General features: G+C 42.1%; 2 protein-coding genes across 2 annotated transcripts in view; one reads left to right on the top strand and one right to left on the bottom strand.

The window, feature by feature from the left end:
• The window catches only part of ppp1cb (protein phosphatase 1, catalytic subunit, beta isozyme), a 28013-nt gene extending 25022 nt beyond the window's left edge, over positions 1-2991 (top strand). The window contains exons 6-8 of the mRNA XM_034003543.3: positions 695-846; positions 1080-1214; positions 1320-2991. Coding sequence (XP_033859434.1) covers positions 695-846; positions 1080-1214; positions 1320-1424 — 392 coding nt within the window. The 3' untranslated portion in view covers positions 1425-2991. The remainder of the gene's footprint in view (positions 1-694; positions 847-1079; positions 1215-1319) is intronic.
• A 2193-nt stretch (positions 2992-5184) lies between these two features.
• Positions 5185-15964, bottom strand: bpnt1 (bisphosphate nucleotidase 1). The gene is made up of 9 exons (XM_034003545.3): positions 15810-15964; positions 11599-11733; positions 11034-11138; positions 10379-10486; positions 8842-8890; positions 7789-7880; positions 7401-7598; positions 6686-6791; positions 5185-6416 (listed from the first exon to the last, which is right to left on the bottom strand). Exons 2-9 carry the CDS (start codon positions 11716-11718, stop codon positions 6265-6267), a joined length of 930 nt encoding a protein of 309 aa, XP_033859436.1. The 5' UTR covers positions 11719-11733; positions 15810-15964; the 3' UTR covers positions 5185-6264.
• Positions 15965-16405: the final 441 nt, after the last annotated feature.

Raw genomic sequence — 16405 nt, 5'->3', positions numbered from 1 at the left:
CTTGCAATCACATCCGCTAAATGGGTGTGTGATATGCAAGCATTTTCCATTGCGAAAGCCTGCTTCATTTTTGCATAAGCCAGGACAAAGGTTACGCTTTGTAGCGATCCTGCTTTTTTGCCGAAAACTATCTTGGGATTCCACATCAAGCAGTCTGTGGAATTGGAGGCTTTCCATCCTTTGCAGTCTGACAGGGAACGACAGCTCCATACGCTCTGCCCTGTGCAGGCACTAGCATATCATGTGGACAGAACACAGTTTGGGGCAATCTGAACAGTTTTCTGACAAGCAGCTTTTAATATATTATTCAGGTGCTGGTTCTTTAGAAGATAAATACCCATTAGGTAATGGTTACATTTCTATTTCAGGGAACAAGGGTTATGATAATAACCAAACGTTCTTTCAGTTCGAGTTGTTTGACTTGCCGTGATTGAGTGCCTAAGAAGCTGATATCTAAAGTAAACAACAGCAAAATGTCAGGTGTGATTTGAGGCCCGTTTCATTTGCTGTAGTGTTTCAGTAAACACTGTACTCTAAAAGATGAGTGGTTTTATTACGTATATTGTGAGCCCCTGAAAAATAAACTTTGAAAAGGAGCAAGGCTAATTATGACCAAAGTGCAGTGATGACTCTACTTTAGCACTGTGTGTGTTAATAGAGTGCAGTGATCGTATCTCTCGCTCTCTCCTTGCAGGGCTGCTGTGTGACCTGCTGTGGTCAGACCCTGACAAGGATGTGCAGGGCTGGGGGGAGAACGACCGTGGCGTCTCCTTCACCTTTGGGGCCGACGTGGTCAGCAAGTTCCTGAACCGCCACGACCTGGACCTCATCTGCAGAGCGCACCAGGTACTGTATACTAGATACACTGACACACACACATTGAGAACTGGACCTCATCTGCAGGAAACACTGTGTATCTGGGTGGGTGCAGGGTAGTGGTGGCTGTGTGTTAATGCCCCCTTCTCTGCTCTGATAGGCGGCGCAGGGTACTGTGTATCTGGGTGGGTGGAGGGGGACTCTGTGTGTGTGTGTGTGTGTGGGTGTTAACTCCCCCTGCTCTGTTGCCTGTGCTCTGACAGGTGGTGGAGGATGGCTATGAGTTCTTTGCGAAACGTCAGCTGGTGACGCTCTTCTCAGCACCCAACTACTGCGGAGAGTTTGACAACGCGGGGGGCATGATGAGCGTCGACGAGTCCCTCATGTGCTCCTTCCAGGTTAGGACATTGCTGGCATGCATGGACCGCTCTCCTCTCTCTTTCCTATCCTCCCCCTTTTTTTTTTTTTTATATGTATATAAAGTTCGTCTGTCTGTTTTGCAGATCCTGAAGCCATCTGAGAAGAAGGCTAAGTACCAGTACGGGGGTGTGAACTCGGGGCGTCCTGTCACCCCCCCTCGCACCGCCAACGCGCCCAAGAAAAGGTGAGCGCTGGAGCCAGGAGGCCTGCCTGCCCGCTGTGCTACAGCTTAATAAAGAAGAACCCATTCATCAATAAATAACCTGTTTTTTTTAATCGGTGTGTTCACATTCCCTGGGGATCCAAACCAAACCAATAAACCCTTTTCCCCGTCAGCCCAGCCGGGCAAAAAAACAACAACAAATGAGTTAGTTCTAAAGATTTCAGCTCGACACTATCTTCTCTTCTCTTTTCCTCCTCCCTATTTGTTTCTAGTTAGGCACAATTTAAAAGTTGTACAATGATTCTGCAAGTAGGAAAGTGACCTGCTGCCACAGGTGTGTGAGCCCCAGTGCAGCTGATGGTCCTGGTGTCCCACAGACATTAGTCTTTCAAGTTCCCCTTCTCCTCCACCTGGTTCCATTGTCTGGTTGGGTATCATTCCTTTTCATAAGGTTGGGTGTGTTCTCTATCCCATCACCTAGCATTTCAGGTTGAGCTACCCATGGTAAAAACAACTTTGACCTTGTGAGATATGGGAGGGTGGCAGACAGCAATGGTTATGAAAGAAGCAAGCTTGATACACCTGCAGAGAACAAAGGTGTGACACCCAGTGGTTAGACAGGATCAGTGCAGTTGTGTAGGTCCGTAGTCTCTATGCTAGCTTGGCTGTGAATAGTGATGGCCATCTTGGAGCAAGTCACACGTCACAACGGTTTGGTTTATTTAAAAAATGTGTTGGTTTATGTTAATGTTTCAGATTTGAAAAGTCTTGATTTGTGCAGTGTTTTTGGGGGGTTAAAAAACTTGAATAAACTGGGGTTGGGGATGCTTTTACTGCTTCACTGCTGTTGAATTTCACCCATTCAGTCATTGACTCATCGATTTGAGTGCAGAGTTTGTTTTTGATTATCCGTGAGTTGGGTTTTTCCCGGGTCTCACAACGACAGGGCTCCAAGACGACAGGTTGCCTACAGGGGATAAGAGGTGCTTCCCAGCAGAAAGAGTAAATTACCAGATTGTTACTGAACAGGAGAGTGGAGGGATTTGTGTGCATTGCCAGTGACAGTATGTGCAGGGATGTCATGTTGACCTAAAACAAACATTTGCTGTAATTATATCTTTTAGAAGAAAACAAAACTGCAAAAGTATTTTCAGTCGGGGCTGTCTAAAACAAATACAACACGAAAAGGTCAAAGAAATGTTTAAGAATATGAAGTTTACAAAGTAGAGGAAGCTATTCAGCCCATCGGTGCTCATCCACTTCCAAGATGATCTCAAAACTGTCCCGTGTTGGGTCTTAAAGAATCCCAATGACTCAGTGGGATTCGCATCAACACTGTGTCCTAGGTAACCTTATTAATTCAGTAATGGGCAGTCACAACTGCTACAGTGATCTCCATTGGTGAAGTCACAAGGTAAAAAAACTGGAGTGGCTTTATGCCGATTAACTGGGTGAGAAAAAAATCTGGTAGTTTTGGGGAAAAAAAAGCCGCCTTGGAGCCCTGCTTCTGAGAACCATGCTTCTTGTGTTAAAATATACACTGTCACATGGTAGTGACTCTTGGAACTGAAATAAAATAATTATTATTCAGACTGCAGTAATTCATTATTCAACATTATAGACTGCTTTGAATCTTGCCTTGTTTATTCCACCTCACAACACCAAGAAGCCCTGTTCCTGACATTAACTATGCCATATTCAGTTTTTACAGTGTAGTGTTCTCTACAGGGTCACCTGCTTTTAAAAAAAGTCATACCTCTGGAACTTCCCAGGGTTCCATTCAACTGCAAAGGAAAGGTACAGGTACATCTCAATAGTGCAAGTACCAATACAAAGAGACCAAGGTAGACCATACTCGGTAAATAACAATAAAACAATTCCAAACAATTACTATATATCCAAAGTGATATGGCTCATCGAGTACATACATATACATACGTGTACATTCAAATACATATATTAAAAAATAAAAAAACATTTTAATAGCTGTTTCATTACAATTAAAACAAGTTCACCTCAAGCACAGATAGTGCTGAACAGCAGTTTTAAACCTAGAGAGGCTTGACAATGACAATGGAATCCGGAAGGCTGGATGGAATTCCATAACCCAAGCAGTGACCACACAATAGCGTTCTTCAAAGCAACTGCAAAGTTTGAATCATTAAACACCCTATTATTTCTATTGTTATAAGTAAATAGTTTGTTATGCATGGGATCAACAGAAAACACGCTGGTTTCAGTGGGTAACTAAAAAACAAAGAGAGACTTTGTCCCTGAGTTCACCTGTTCTCCTCACTTGTTGATTACTCTTTTCGAACCCTGGTGTGTCCTCTGTCTCGCTAGTAAGAGCATTGTGAGCATGGCCTTGCTGAGAGTGCATTCCATTCATACAGCAATGAATTGGTTAGGCAAGCCCCTGGCGCTGTGTTACACACAAGAAGAAACGTGCTCAGAGTCATGTGGGGCTGACAGCAGGCAGACCTAGAGAATTAAATGGATCTATTGACTCTCATATACCAGGATGAACAGAGGTTGGAGACAAATACATTATTTTTAATAATCTGCAATAACTGGAATAAAAATCTCTTCTAAAACACAGCCCCCCCCAATAACCTGTTTTTGATCACAAATTTGTCCTAACTACGTCACTCCTTTGTTTTCTCCTGCCCTCCCTCCAGTAGTTACTTCCACATGACTGCATTCCGATCTGTCAGTAGCGACTTTGGAATACAATATGCAGCAGACCTGAGATAAATATATTTATATTTGAGATTTAATTAATACATGTCAACTATTTCAGTATTTTGTCCACACTCTAATATTTAAATATATAAGAAACTATGTCAAGTAAATAAACGTTTAGTGCCTTTTCTTTCTAAATATAAACCTCTCAGTGCATTTGTTTTGGTAAATCCATCCCCAATATATGTAAGTGGCTTGCTCTCATTTATTTATCTGACAAAGTCAAACACACGCAAGCTGGAATATGCAATTCTGCAGCCATTCGCAGCACCACATTTGAAAGATATTGTTCCACCCTGTGGATTGCATGCTACATCAAGCCTGTGGTCAAAACAACAGGTAGACCAACCTGATATAACGGTTATATAGCTAGGCTATACTTCAAATCAGTTGATTATTATTTACCGGGTAAGAAACTCTTTTGCTGAAGTAACGTTCTATTCCCGGCTTAACAAGTCTAATGACATTATTAAGTGCATTTGAGCCTGGTTTAGTTTAATATGCGAATACATAGTTGAATAACAAAGAAACCCATTACTTTAAGCGCAGTATAGAAACCAAATTAAGCAGAAATAGACTTAGGACGGAGGGAAGGAGACACTTCTTCACACAGAAAGTGGTTCAGGTATGGAATGAGCAACCTAGTCATGTTGTTGAGGCAGATCACTTGGATCCTTTAAGACCTAATTTGACAATGTTTTGAGATCAATCATCTAGGAACCGAACAAGCTTAGATGGGCTGAATGGCTTCCTCTCGTTTGTAACTTTTCTTACATTTTTCTGATAACCAGAATGGAAGTGCAAACGTGCCCACCCCTGCTATATAAATTCAGGGCTGACGCCTGTAGGGTAGGCATACACTTTAACATGGTTTAGTAGAGAAATACAAATCCATTTATTCTCAGCACTGGGGCAGAGGTGAACCTATTTGCGTAACAGCTCCACAGGCGAAGAAGGTAAGATCTGCAGCAGCTTATCACATTTCAAACAGGCCCAACTGGTTTGTGTGCCTAATCCATACAAGAAAGCACAGCACACTTACCTGTTTCCAAAAGACAAAATTTGGCCTTTTATTTAAAAAAAAAAAAGACATCTCCAGAGAAGATTTAAAATACAAAACCAATTGTAATGTAGAGTGTTCTCAACAAAACAACTTTGATTTAAATCACATAATCCTGCTCTTCCAAATTCAACTCATTTTTCATGAAAACGAATGCCTTTGGACAGTAGCTCTCCAGTATTGACAGGCTGGGTTGAGGAGTGGGGAGGGGGCGTCATGTGATAAGACACTGAATATTTACAGCAGCAAATTCTGTTTTACTTCATGAGCTTGACAGTTGTAAAAGAGGATGACAGGAGGTCAGCTGTTTGTGGATGGTATTAAACACAAATGTATTTGAAATGAATCGTAGGAATAATTTCTGAGCGGTTTATTAATTGTATGGGAACTTTCAAGTCATACTGGAAACCTCATGATCAGGTTAATGGTTCCAGAATTCCAATAAAATACCAGCCCAGTCTAGTGCTGCTGTGAGGAGCTGCTGTATCAAGCACTGCTGCATTGCAGTATTTCACAAAGTGCCTTATCGTTCACGTTCACGTGTCTGCTGTACCAGAATGAAGGACTTATTGAACTCTCTCAGTGCAACAACGTGAACCCTGGAAGAACTACAGCAAGCTAATACAATATGACTGGATATCGGCTGACGTCACATCAAGATTTACTTGTGTCTGTACTTGTTTTGAAATTTGAGTTGAAAACCGTCAAGGTTTGATGGCTGTTTGTCTACTGCGTACATTCTGCAGCAACACCAGCACGGCTTCTGGTTTCACTGGGGAGTTCAGCGCCACATACATGATTATACACCAACATCATCATTATCTGCAAAGAGCCAACCCCGTTCATACCATTACCATTGATTTTGTTCATTTATTGATTGATTTATTCATTCAGGATTGCACATGGTGGGAACAGCATTTAATATATATATTTTTTTTTAAAAACACCACAATCTAAAAAATGTTTCAAAGGAAAAGCTTGCTCCCTGTATCCTGTGTCTGCATATCGGTGCTGAGGGAGGGAGAGAGGGAGACGTAGGAGGGAGGGGTGTCTGTGCCCACTCTCAGTCGCTCTTCAGGGCCTGCTTCACGGCCTCGGGCACACGACTGGCGTAGAACTCGAAGTCCCTCAGTGTGGCCAGCACTCCCGCTGAGTTCATGTGCTTCACGTCCTTGTGGTAGCGGTAAGGCTTCCCGTGCATGTCTGTCAGCTTGCCTGCAGACACAGAGCGGAGTGAGGAGGGAGGAGACTGACAGACAGGGTTAGGAGAAGTCCTCTCTCACCTGCCACGGGCAGGTAAAGAATGAGAGAGGAGACAGACAGATAGACAGACAGATTAGAAGTCCTCTCCCTCTCTCACGCCTGACAGAATGGCCTGTGGGGCGCAAGTAGAGGAGGGGGGTATGGAAGGGGCAGACTGACAGGGAGTGGGTACAGACAGACAGGCGGGCAGACAGGCAGCAGTAGAAGATATCCTCTCTCACCCCCGACAGCGTGCAGGATGGCCTCTGGAGCGCAGGTGTCCCACTTTTTGCAGCCCGGGCTCGCAAACACATAGGCTGAGGCCTTCCCCTCAATCAGCTGGATGATCTGCAGAGACACAAGAAAGATAAGAGGGGGACAGAGGGGACACTGCAGAAAGGAATCTGTCCTGTTTTGTTTTACAATCTGTAAGAATCAGACACCGTATTCCAGTGTAGGTGAAATTCCAATGTTCTGGGGATTATTCTGACTCACAAATGTTGAAGGGGCTGGAAATATACCTGAGCATGTCACTGTGAGTATCTTGAGCAGGCTTCTCTCAGTACATATTTGCAGGACACAGTTTATCACCCCTGTGTGTGAGTGGCAGTGTCTCATCCATAACTATCAAACACTCAATAGTGCTACATTTAGAAATACTACAAGAAAAACATAATATATTCCATTAAAAAGGTTTTGACAAGTGGTCGTGCTCAGTGTCTTCAATGTGGAACTGAGTTTAGGTTCACAAACGTGTATCTCTGTATGATGTGTATGTGACTCAAAGATAATTTAAAACTTGAAGACACTGAAAAAGATTTCTAGTCGAAATGTCAGACTGCGTCTCTCCTTGCTCCCAGTCAGGTCTTTGTGTCTGTGTGTGTGTGTGTGTCTGTGTGATTGTGTGCAGTGTGTCTATGCAGGGTCTGTGTGTGTGTTCAGTGCTTGCAGTCTCACCTTGTTCCCAGCCCCGCCCACGCGGATCACCTGGTGCGGCTCCATGGCGTTCACACATTCCGTAACCAGCTGGTTGCTATGGGAGCGGGTCGTTGTGACAATGCGTCTACCGTCAGCCACCTCCCGCAGCTCAAACCCGAATGAGCCAACTCCCAAGATACCCCACAGAGTCCTGCCCAGAGAAGCACTGGGACCCAGCTAGAGAGAAGGTGGAAGGGGAGAGACTCTGGTGATACTGAAGATAAAGGCAGGTTGGAGTTAGGGGGGTGGGGGTGAAGAGAGAATGGGGAGGCTAGGGTGTACCACACAGTTGTGGAAGGGATGGTTGATGCTGGAAGTGTGTATATATAGGGAAAGGAGTGGGATGTGCATGAAGGGGTGTCTCTACCTCATAGTTGTGGAAGGGCTGGTTGATGACTCCCGCAATGGCTTTCCCATCGTACGCAATCCCGATCAGCACAGTCACATGATCCAGGAGTCCTGGGAGAGGAGAGGTGGAGAGTTACTGGAGTGTGATAAAGCACAGGGAAAGCATGGTAAAGCATAGGCAAGCATTGTACTGAGAACAGAGAAGTATGAGACCGAACATGATACCCTGGAGTACCCCGTGCAAATCTGCAATCTTAATCGAATTATCACACCAGAAAGCTTCCATTGTTGCAAATGATTATTACACATCTAGAGTTTGCTTAAAAAATAGATTTCTTCATTCCCTGAAACGTTTTGGAAAATCAATGAGTAGGCGATCTCACTGCAGTCACTTGTCTCTGCTAATATAAATGGAGACACTGAAACTTGCTGAATGTTTCCTCCAAAAAACATTATCAAAATACAGTAAACAGTTGATACTAAATTAAAATAAACAGACTGTAATGCATTTAATAGAGCTATGAATAAGATGATAAACACTGTATTACTGTACACTTTATTAGGCAGCATGATAATAAAATCCTAAAATCAAAGTGGTCTGAAGTTTAAATATAAATTCGAAGTATGCTTCACTAATAACCTTAATACAAGTTCTGCTAAATCTGTGTATTTTTACCTAACTATTATTCTGCTTTTTCTATTTATTTATTTTGTGTGTGTCTTGCTAGTTACATTTATGTTTTAGCTGCGAGTATCTATACCTGTACATGAAGCTATTTAAGTTTTTACCAGTTTTGTAGGAGCCATGAGGAATACTCTCATACAACGCTACCCCAGGGTACCGTGCGGTGTCTCATATGTGGTAAAGAAAATGAAAAAAACATGGCAAACTATGGTAAATGCACAGTACAGCCATGAGAAAACAGCAAAATGGTTAAGGGCATTGAGACCAGCTTCAACCCACCTGGACACTTGTCTCTTAGGGATAATTATCACAGGAATCTGCCTTGACTGGCAGGGCAGCATAGCCCAGTTTAGCTTATACATAGAGCACTCAGACCTCACGACTCACCTTCTGTGTATTCCTTCGTTCCATCCAAGGGGTCGACCCACACGACCAGCTGGAGAGAAAAGAGACACAGCACGTCAGAAACACACGCTACGGAGAGACACAATTAACAAGGGACACCCTTCTTCACACAGTGAGGGTATGAAATGGGTTACCTGCAGGCTGGGATCCTTTAAGACCCAACTTGACAATGTTTTCAGATCATTCAACTACTAGGAATCAGGTGAGCCAAGATGGGCTGACTGGCGTCACCAGGTTCGTGAAAGTTCTTATGTTCTCATACACACACCCAAGAGGCACAGGCACACTGCAGCTCTGGAAGCAGTATGGGTTTGGATATTCCCTCTGCCCAGTACATGATGTTAGCACTGGAGCTCTGCAGCTGTGGAAGCAGTATGAGTTTGGATATTCCCTCTGCCCAGTACACAATGTTAGCACTGGAGCTTTCTCTTCCTGCTTGTTATCCTTCTGAAAGCTGAATAGTATTTAATCAAAAAAACAATAAAAGAAAATCGAAGCTGTTTTAAAAAACACTTTTAGGGCCAAAGTGAAATCCCTAGCAAATTCCAGTGAACAAAACAACCATCCCATATTTTTATTTTATACAATATTTTTTGGTTCTTTACCCCTTTATAACTGTCTTGAGTACTGAGCACTGAGCACTGACCAAAGCGCACGTTTTTGCATTTTAATTTAATTATTTAGCAGACTCCTTTACCAGGGACAGCAGTGCTGTGTGGGATTTGTAGCTTTTAGAGCCTTCTAGCAATATAAATAATGATACTAATGACAATGGACTACAATCCCAGGGACACACAGTGAATTCTAACTTACTTGGAAAACCTTATTTTTGTTTTTCAGATCAGTTTATATTTATAGCGGACAAAGTTTTCATTTCTGATCAGTTTTTGAGGTCGTGAGCGCACTGGTCGCACCAACTACTTTTTTTTTGTCGCTTATGCAACCAAATTGGCTGCACCCGAGGCCCTGCCACGGAAGTATTCAACATTATTGTTATACTGTACCTGTTCCTGTGTTGCGTTATGCTGAATTGTCTTATCAAACCTGTGTGTGGCAATGTAACTTTGCACAAAGCAATCAGCCGATTTATATATCCAAACTGGAGACGGAAGAGGTGTGGCAGAAATAAGGTGGTTTACTGGGAAGGTGAGGTTATGCAATCCTAACTGGCAGTACTGTTCCATTGTGAAAGACACAAGCTGTTGTGTAACTGGGTGTGTGTCTCAACAGCTAACTGTCCTGCTAGGTTGCTGGGGCTGTATCCGTGGTTTGGGAGGCAGGGGGACTGAACTTAAACAGAAATGAAATATAAAATGTTAAAAAACAATTCAGTATCATCAGCCAATCAGCTTTCATGCCTTCTATGATGTCAATGCATCAGCTCTGATTGAAATCAGAAATGCTAAAAGAAACGTAACAAAGTAAATGAAAAACGTTTCCAGTGTCTTCAAAAAAAACTACTAGTGAAAACACAATGACGGACACTCTCGCTTATTCAATGGTACTAAACTTCGCTTACCTCCTCCTCACGCACTCCGCTGTACTCCCCTGGACAGACTCGCTGCAGGATCTCCTCAAACTGACCGCTCTCAATCAGGTTCTCCTCGACATCGTGAGAGGGCAGGTCCTACAGCAGAGACACACAACACCAGCAGAAAGACAGACAGACACAAAGAGACAACCACACAAAAAGACACAACACAGACAGAAATAAAGACAGACACAAACATACAGAAAGACAGAAACACACAGGCACACAACAATGGGTCAGTTAGTCAAAGATTCAGACTTTCTGTATCAAATGTCTCTCTGTGTAGCATGAACATTATCTGGGTTACAAGTATTTATACTTCATTAGAGGGTTCATGAAGCACATGCTTGGTTACAAATTCATAAATGTATTAGAAACTATTTAATGAGAAAACACAATGTGCTGTTTGCACTGTATGTTTGACTTAGCCTACAGTATTTTACTATACAGCCAAAAGCTAAAAATGTATTTTAAACCTACTGTAGGCTCTGGCAGTCTGTCTGGGATCCTTTAGAATCTGACATTTTGAGATCAACCAGTTACGAGGAACCGGACAAGCGACTATATGGACAAAATGGCCTCCTCTAGTTCCTAACTTTTCTTCTGTTCTAATGTTCTCGTATGGCCGCGCCCCTCTCTTTACCTCCTCCCCGATGATGGTGACTTTCGGGAACATGCGCGTCAGCGAGGAGCAGATGCACTGCTGGACCAGGCGGTCTGCTTTCGTCTGCAGGTCATTCGCTCCCGTCTGCACAAGACATGACACACATGACAGAGAGAAAGAGGGAGAGAGGGAGACAGAGATAAAAGAAAGAGGGAGAGAGGAAGAGCAATCAGTGAAGGCATCTCGTTGTCATGGCCCACCTTACCCTCAATGATCCCCTTCTCAGCTCCCCCTCTCAGGTCTTTAGGATACTCCTGAGTCACGACTACTGTATTTCAGGGATGGAAATTACACTCTTATTGCACAGCACATTCCCCCATTCCAGGTTTTACAACAAGCTTGATTAGCCACAGTGTATAGGTAACAAGCAAATATGTGTCTTATTAAACTTATAGTGAAACCACGACTGGATCAAACTGCTACGCAATAGGAGTCTTATTTCCATCCATGGATTTTACTATAAAAGGGTCACTTCACTAATTCCCAGGTTTCAGTACTGTAAGTCAGAAAACGAGGGAGCACTGACGTGCTGTGGTTTCACTACCTTCTCCACAATGCCCAAGTCCCCGGTCTTCAGGATGTCTCTCACGATGCCCCCCGCCCTCTCTGCCACAGCGAAGGCAGAAGCCATGAGACGCATCAGCACTGCTGGGCTTGATGACATCACTGCAGGGACAGGCTGTGGGAGGAGTCAGACAGAGTCACTGCACCACACTGCCCCCTGCTTGCTGCACAACACAAGCACACCCTGCCTGTCGCCACACTGGTAGCCCAGTGGTTAGAGTGCTGGGCTTCAGAGCGGAAGACAGTGGGTTTGAGTAGCTCAATGGTTAGAGTGTTGAGATGCAGTTTGGAAGGTAGTGAGTTTGTGTAGCTCAGTGGTTAGAGAAAGTGCTGGGCTGCAGTGTGGAAGGCAGAATAGCTCAGTGGTTAGAGAAAATGAAATCTGGAATATGTAACTTGCTCACTGTTTCACAATGTTTTGCACAATTTCATTATTGCCCAATTTGCCAGTCACTGTCGGAAGTGGTTTCTCTCTCAGGAGTCTTACACATATTTCTCTTTTCAGACATGTGTAAAACATTTAGAAAAGAGAAATATGTGTAAGAATCTTGTGCAAACAGCAATGAAATGCAATGTCCACCATACAAGAGGGCTGCCAGCAAAGTGAGTCAGTCCGCCAACAGCAGCAGCAGCAGGAAAGTATTCCTCACACTAAGAATGAAAGGGGGTTCCGGCACCCTAGTGTTCAAACACTGCACCTACACTGCTTATTGGGTCTCATGCACTCTCTCTGTACGCCGATTTGAACAATCGATCAAATATACGTACAGTAAATACTTGTACAATCCACATTTAACTTCAGAAATATTACGTTCAGAGAAAAGGAAAGGGAAGTTCTACTGGTAAACAGTTCCCTGTAAATGTAAATTTAAGCTAAGTGTTAAGTTTACAAATGTTTAGTAGACAGTCTGGTTGTGTTGTTACTGACTGATCACCGGGAACACCTGTACTGAAGTAACAATTCTCCATGTTTTCAACCTTAAAATAAGAATTGCACATTAAAATCAGAAGAAAATGTCATTCATACAATTGTGCTATTACACATCCTGTTCTGTATTATTAAGATACCCTTCACAAACATTTTCCATAGTAAATAAACAGCAAAGTGTAATACAGCATAGTAAATGCATGGTAAAGGACAGGTAAGCATTGTGAAGAATACAAAGTATGGTAAAGCATATTAATAAACATGGCAAACCAGGGTAAACTGGTAAATGTATAGCATAACCATGGGAGAAGCAGGAGAAAACTGCAGAAATACAATGCAAAACTTGTTCTTGGTAAATTAGGCATACATTTACCAATCAAAATGCACTTAATCTTGCATGGTCACATTTTTTTGTTTTGTTTTTACTGTTTCTGTAGTGAACACTTTGTATTTTGTATACTGATCCTGAGAAGTAAGCTGGCATCTTCAGGGGTCTGCATGACTGTATGTGTATATATACAATTCTGTGCATCACCCGACTGTACAAATACTGTATATTCCTCATCACCAAGTGATTGTTCATAATGTAGTTTGTACATTAACAGGTACAACAATAGTCTAGAGTACTGCATGGTATAAGAAAAAAGTGCATCACGTTCGTTGTACAGATTACATACAACAAAATAACAGAAGTACCACATTGCTTCTTTAAAACAGGGGTTTGCCCTGCTGAGCCTGATATGCCTCATTTAGCACAGTGGTAAAGTTGGTTTGGCGTTCGATATTCATTTGATATTCAAAACTGCATCACCTAGGCTTTCCAAACCAACTTTAACGTAGAGCTGTACAGTTGTGAATATATACACGACATTTGCTTTGACTGTCAATTCTATAAACAATTTGTGAAAATCAATACAAATCTTAATATATAAAGAAGAAAGTTTGTCTGTCTGTCTGTCCCTTTATTCATTCGGACCTGGCAAGAGCCAGTGCAACCAGACTTTGCTTGGCCTCCTCTTTCATCCAGGGGAAGGTCGAGGGCTATGTTTGGATCCAAGATTTGGACCCCCGGGGTACTTTATTTAGTAACCCCATTGCTGAATCACTACAGTAGCCATGTATCTCAAATTAAAAAAAGGGAAAGGGGTCCGAGCACATTGTGCGACATCCAAGATCGGTAACTTATAGGAAACCATAATGCTACCGTTCCCCAATTTGTCATGCATGAAATATTAAAATATTGAATTTCCCCAGAAAATGCCAGGTACTTCAGCTAGTATTCCATATATGCGCCTATAGCACACGAGGGTCATTAGAAACGCTGTAAATCAGCAACTGTATCACCTAGGTTTTCCAAATCACCTTTAATTTAAAGAAGACCAATTGTGAATTGTTTCACAGCCTTTTGTGTATCTGTGAATCCTACCAATAATTTATGAAAAGTGATGCACAAAATACAACAGATATCCCCAACCACAACAGCCACAGTTTTCAAACCACTGTTTATCTATGGCACAGTGCATCATTCATAATTATATTCCCTTTTGTAGAATTATAAGTAAATCACAATTCAAGCACCTGCACTGAGTACAAAAATACTAGTAGAAATCTCGACCATATGTGGAAGAGAAATGTATAGTTTTGTTTTATAGGTTTGTTGTATAGTTTTGGCATTTATATAGGGAAGGGTGATTTTCATTGGACTCGGCTCTCACCAAGATAAGCACCAACTAAGACATAGCTTCTTTTACTGTAAACTAATGTGATCCATATGCGTTTCCTTCCATCTGATGATGTACATATCCTTCTGCCTGGTGTTGATGGCTGAAGTGTAATGCTGGTCAAAGGATCAGCCTATTTTGCCTCCCTGGCACATCAGCACACACAACGGCTGCATTTCTGGCGCCAGGGATTAACCACAGGGCGGCCTCTCTATCACATCAGCGTGACAACTGAGCTGAGTAGGGTACTTCTCTGGGGTCTTCAAGTGGGCACCTTCCATCCTTGGTGTTTCGTCGACTAGCCCACAACACATTCAAGAGGGTTCAACAGTGATTCTGGCATCCCGGCATCCCACCCCCTCCGTCCCCCACTCAGCTTAGCCCAGCTTACTTACCTTCCTTTACATTGACATTGCTTTCTTCCTTTACATTGGTGTGAAGCAGCATGTACCTAATAATACTTCTACATTAGAAGAAGAGCGTTTCATTGTTTTGTTTTATCATAACAATAAAAATAAGTTAAAACACTATTTTCAAATAGGAAATAAACGTGCACAAATCAAAGCAAGACATAGAGATAATAAATAAACTGCTAAATAAAAATGTGCTAACGGGGCATTTCAACCCTGTTACAAATCTGTGGAACAATTTACAATTGGTCGTCTTTAGATAAACAGTGGTTTGAAAACTGGCTGCTGTGGTTGGGGATATCTGTCGTATTTTGTTCATGCCGGGTAAGTATATGCGTCTATAGGATAGGCTATTTACACACACGCAATTACTATCATTCTTATTTAAGACACCTCTTGTAAAATAGTTCAAAATCCACTTTCTGCTATTTAATAGGAATACATGAAAAGGGCAATGAACACAGAGGATAGGCTACTGCCAGTTTTTAATTAATAATTAATCATTCATAATTATTAACTAAATCCAGCATTGTCTTACACAATGCGCAATTTATTAACCTGTTTACGGGGACTCATTCCATAATACAAATCTGAAGCCTTCAGTAGATATTACTTACCTACCTGAAAAAAAATCGTTTTTGTAGATTAAATCTTAAACTTTAAGCACAGGTAGTTTCTTTTCTAGAAGCAGGCAGGGAACCTAACAGAGCAGGTACAGAGTGAGTTTCATCACTCTGTACCTGCTTGTTTCAGATTGCAGAAATTTGAGGTGTTACAAGTGACCCGTTTTACAACTGTCCCCGGTCTCCCCTACAGATGGCTCTTATGTTTAAGAACGTTTTTTTAACAAAAAATTATATTATTATTATTAGTAGTCGTAGTAGTCGCCGTAGTCGTTGTATCATCCTATGAATGCGATTGCACTGCATGCATACTTGTGATCAATTGCCAGGGTACCAATAATGTAAATATTTCCTATTAGTATTAACACCAGTACAGTTAACAATTATTACATACATTCATGCCATGACTTTTGGGGAGCCTACCTCTGTATTGACTAAACTGGAAAAAACAATAGTCTATGGTTCACAAAAATCACGTGATTATTAAAATAGCAAGTGTCAAGACTTACCTTTCTTATCTAGCTGAAGGTGGTACGGCACAGCGGTTTGGAGCTGCAACAGGTTCAACTGTGTATCAGTGTGCAGTGCAGTGCAATTCAGTTCAACCGGACCCTGTGCACTCCAATGAACCACTTCCTGCTCCCGCAGCAGCCCGCCTGTCTGGGTGCTCACTGGGTCCTAGAGATAGTGTTTTAAATAAGGACGCCTTCAGAGGGAAAAAAGAGCGTATATGTATATTGTCAAAAGATGACCAGGAAATAAAAAGTACCAGCATAAGTGCCTTTTCACCTGGACAGATATCCTTGAGCCACCCATTTTCTAAGCGTAATAAAGACGGTATAACATTAACATTTACAAATAGAGGAGTCAATTCTAGACTGTAAACAGCTGTTTTTGGATTTGAAATTACAAATATATACTAGTCTGAAGCGACATGGAGCCCCAGTACAGCTATTTAACATTCTCGCGCTCTGTATTTCATGTATAATAGTCTTTTTGTGTTTTTTTTTTTTTCATTACTTATGTTTCAGCGTCACTGTTTTTGTGATATGCGTTTTTCACTGTTTGTAACACCATTTAAATACAGTACAAATCTATGCTGTGG

This window comes from Acipenser ruthenus, chromosome 5 (assembly GCF_902713425.1).
Source record: "Acipenser ruthenus chromosome 5, fAciRut3.2 maternal haplotype, whole genome shotgun sequence".
NCBI lineage: Eukaryota > Metazoa > Chordata > Actinopteri > Acipenseriformes > Acipenseridae > Acipenser > Acipenser ruthenus.
This window is presented reverse-complemented; position numbering and strand designations above follow the sequence as displayed.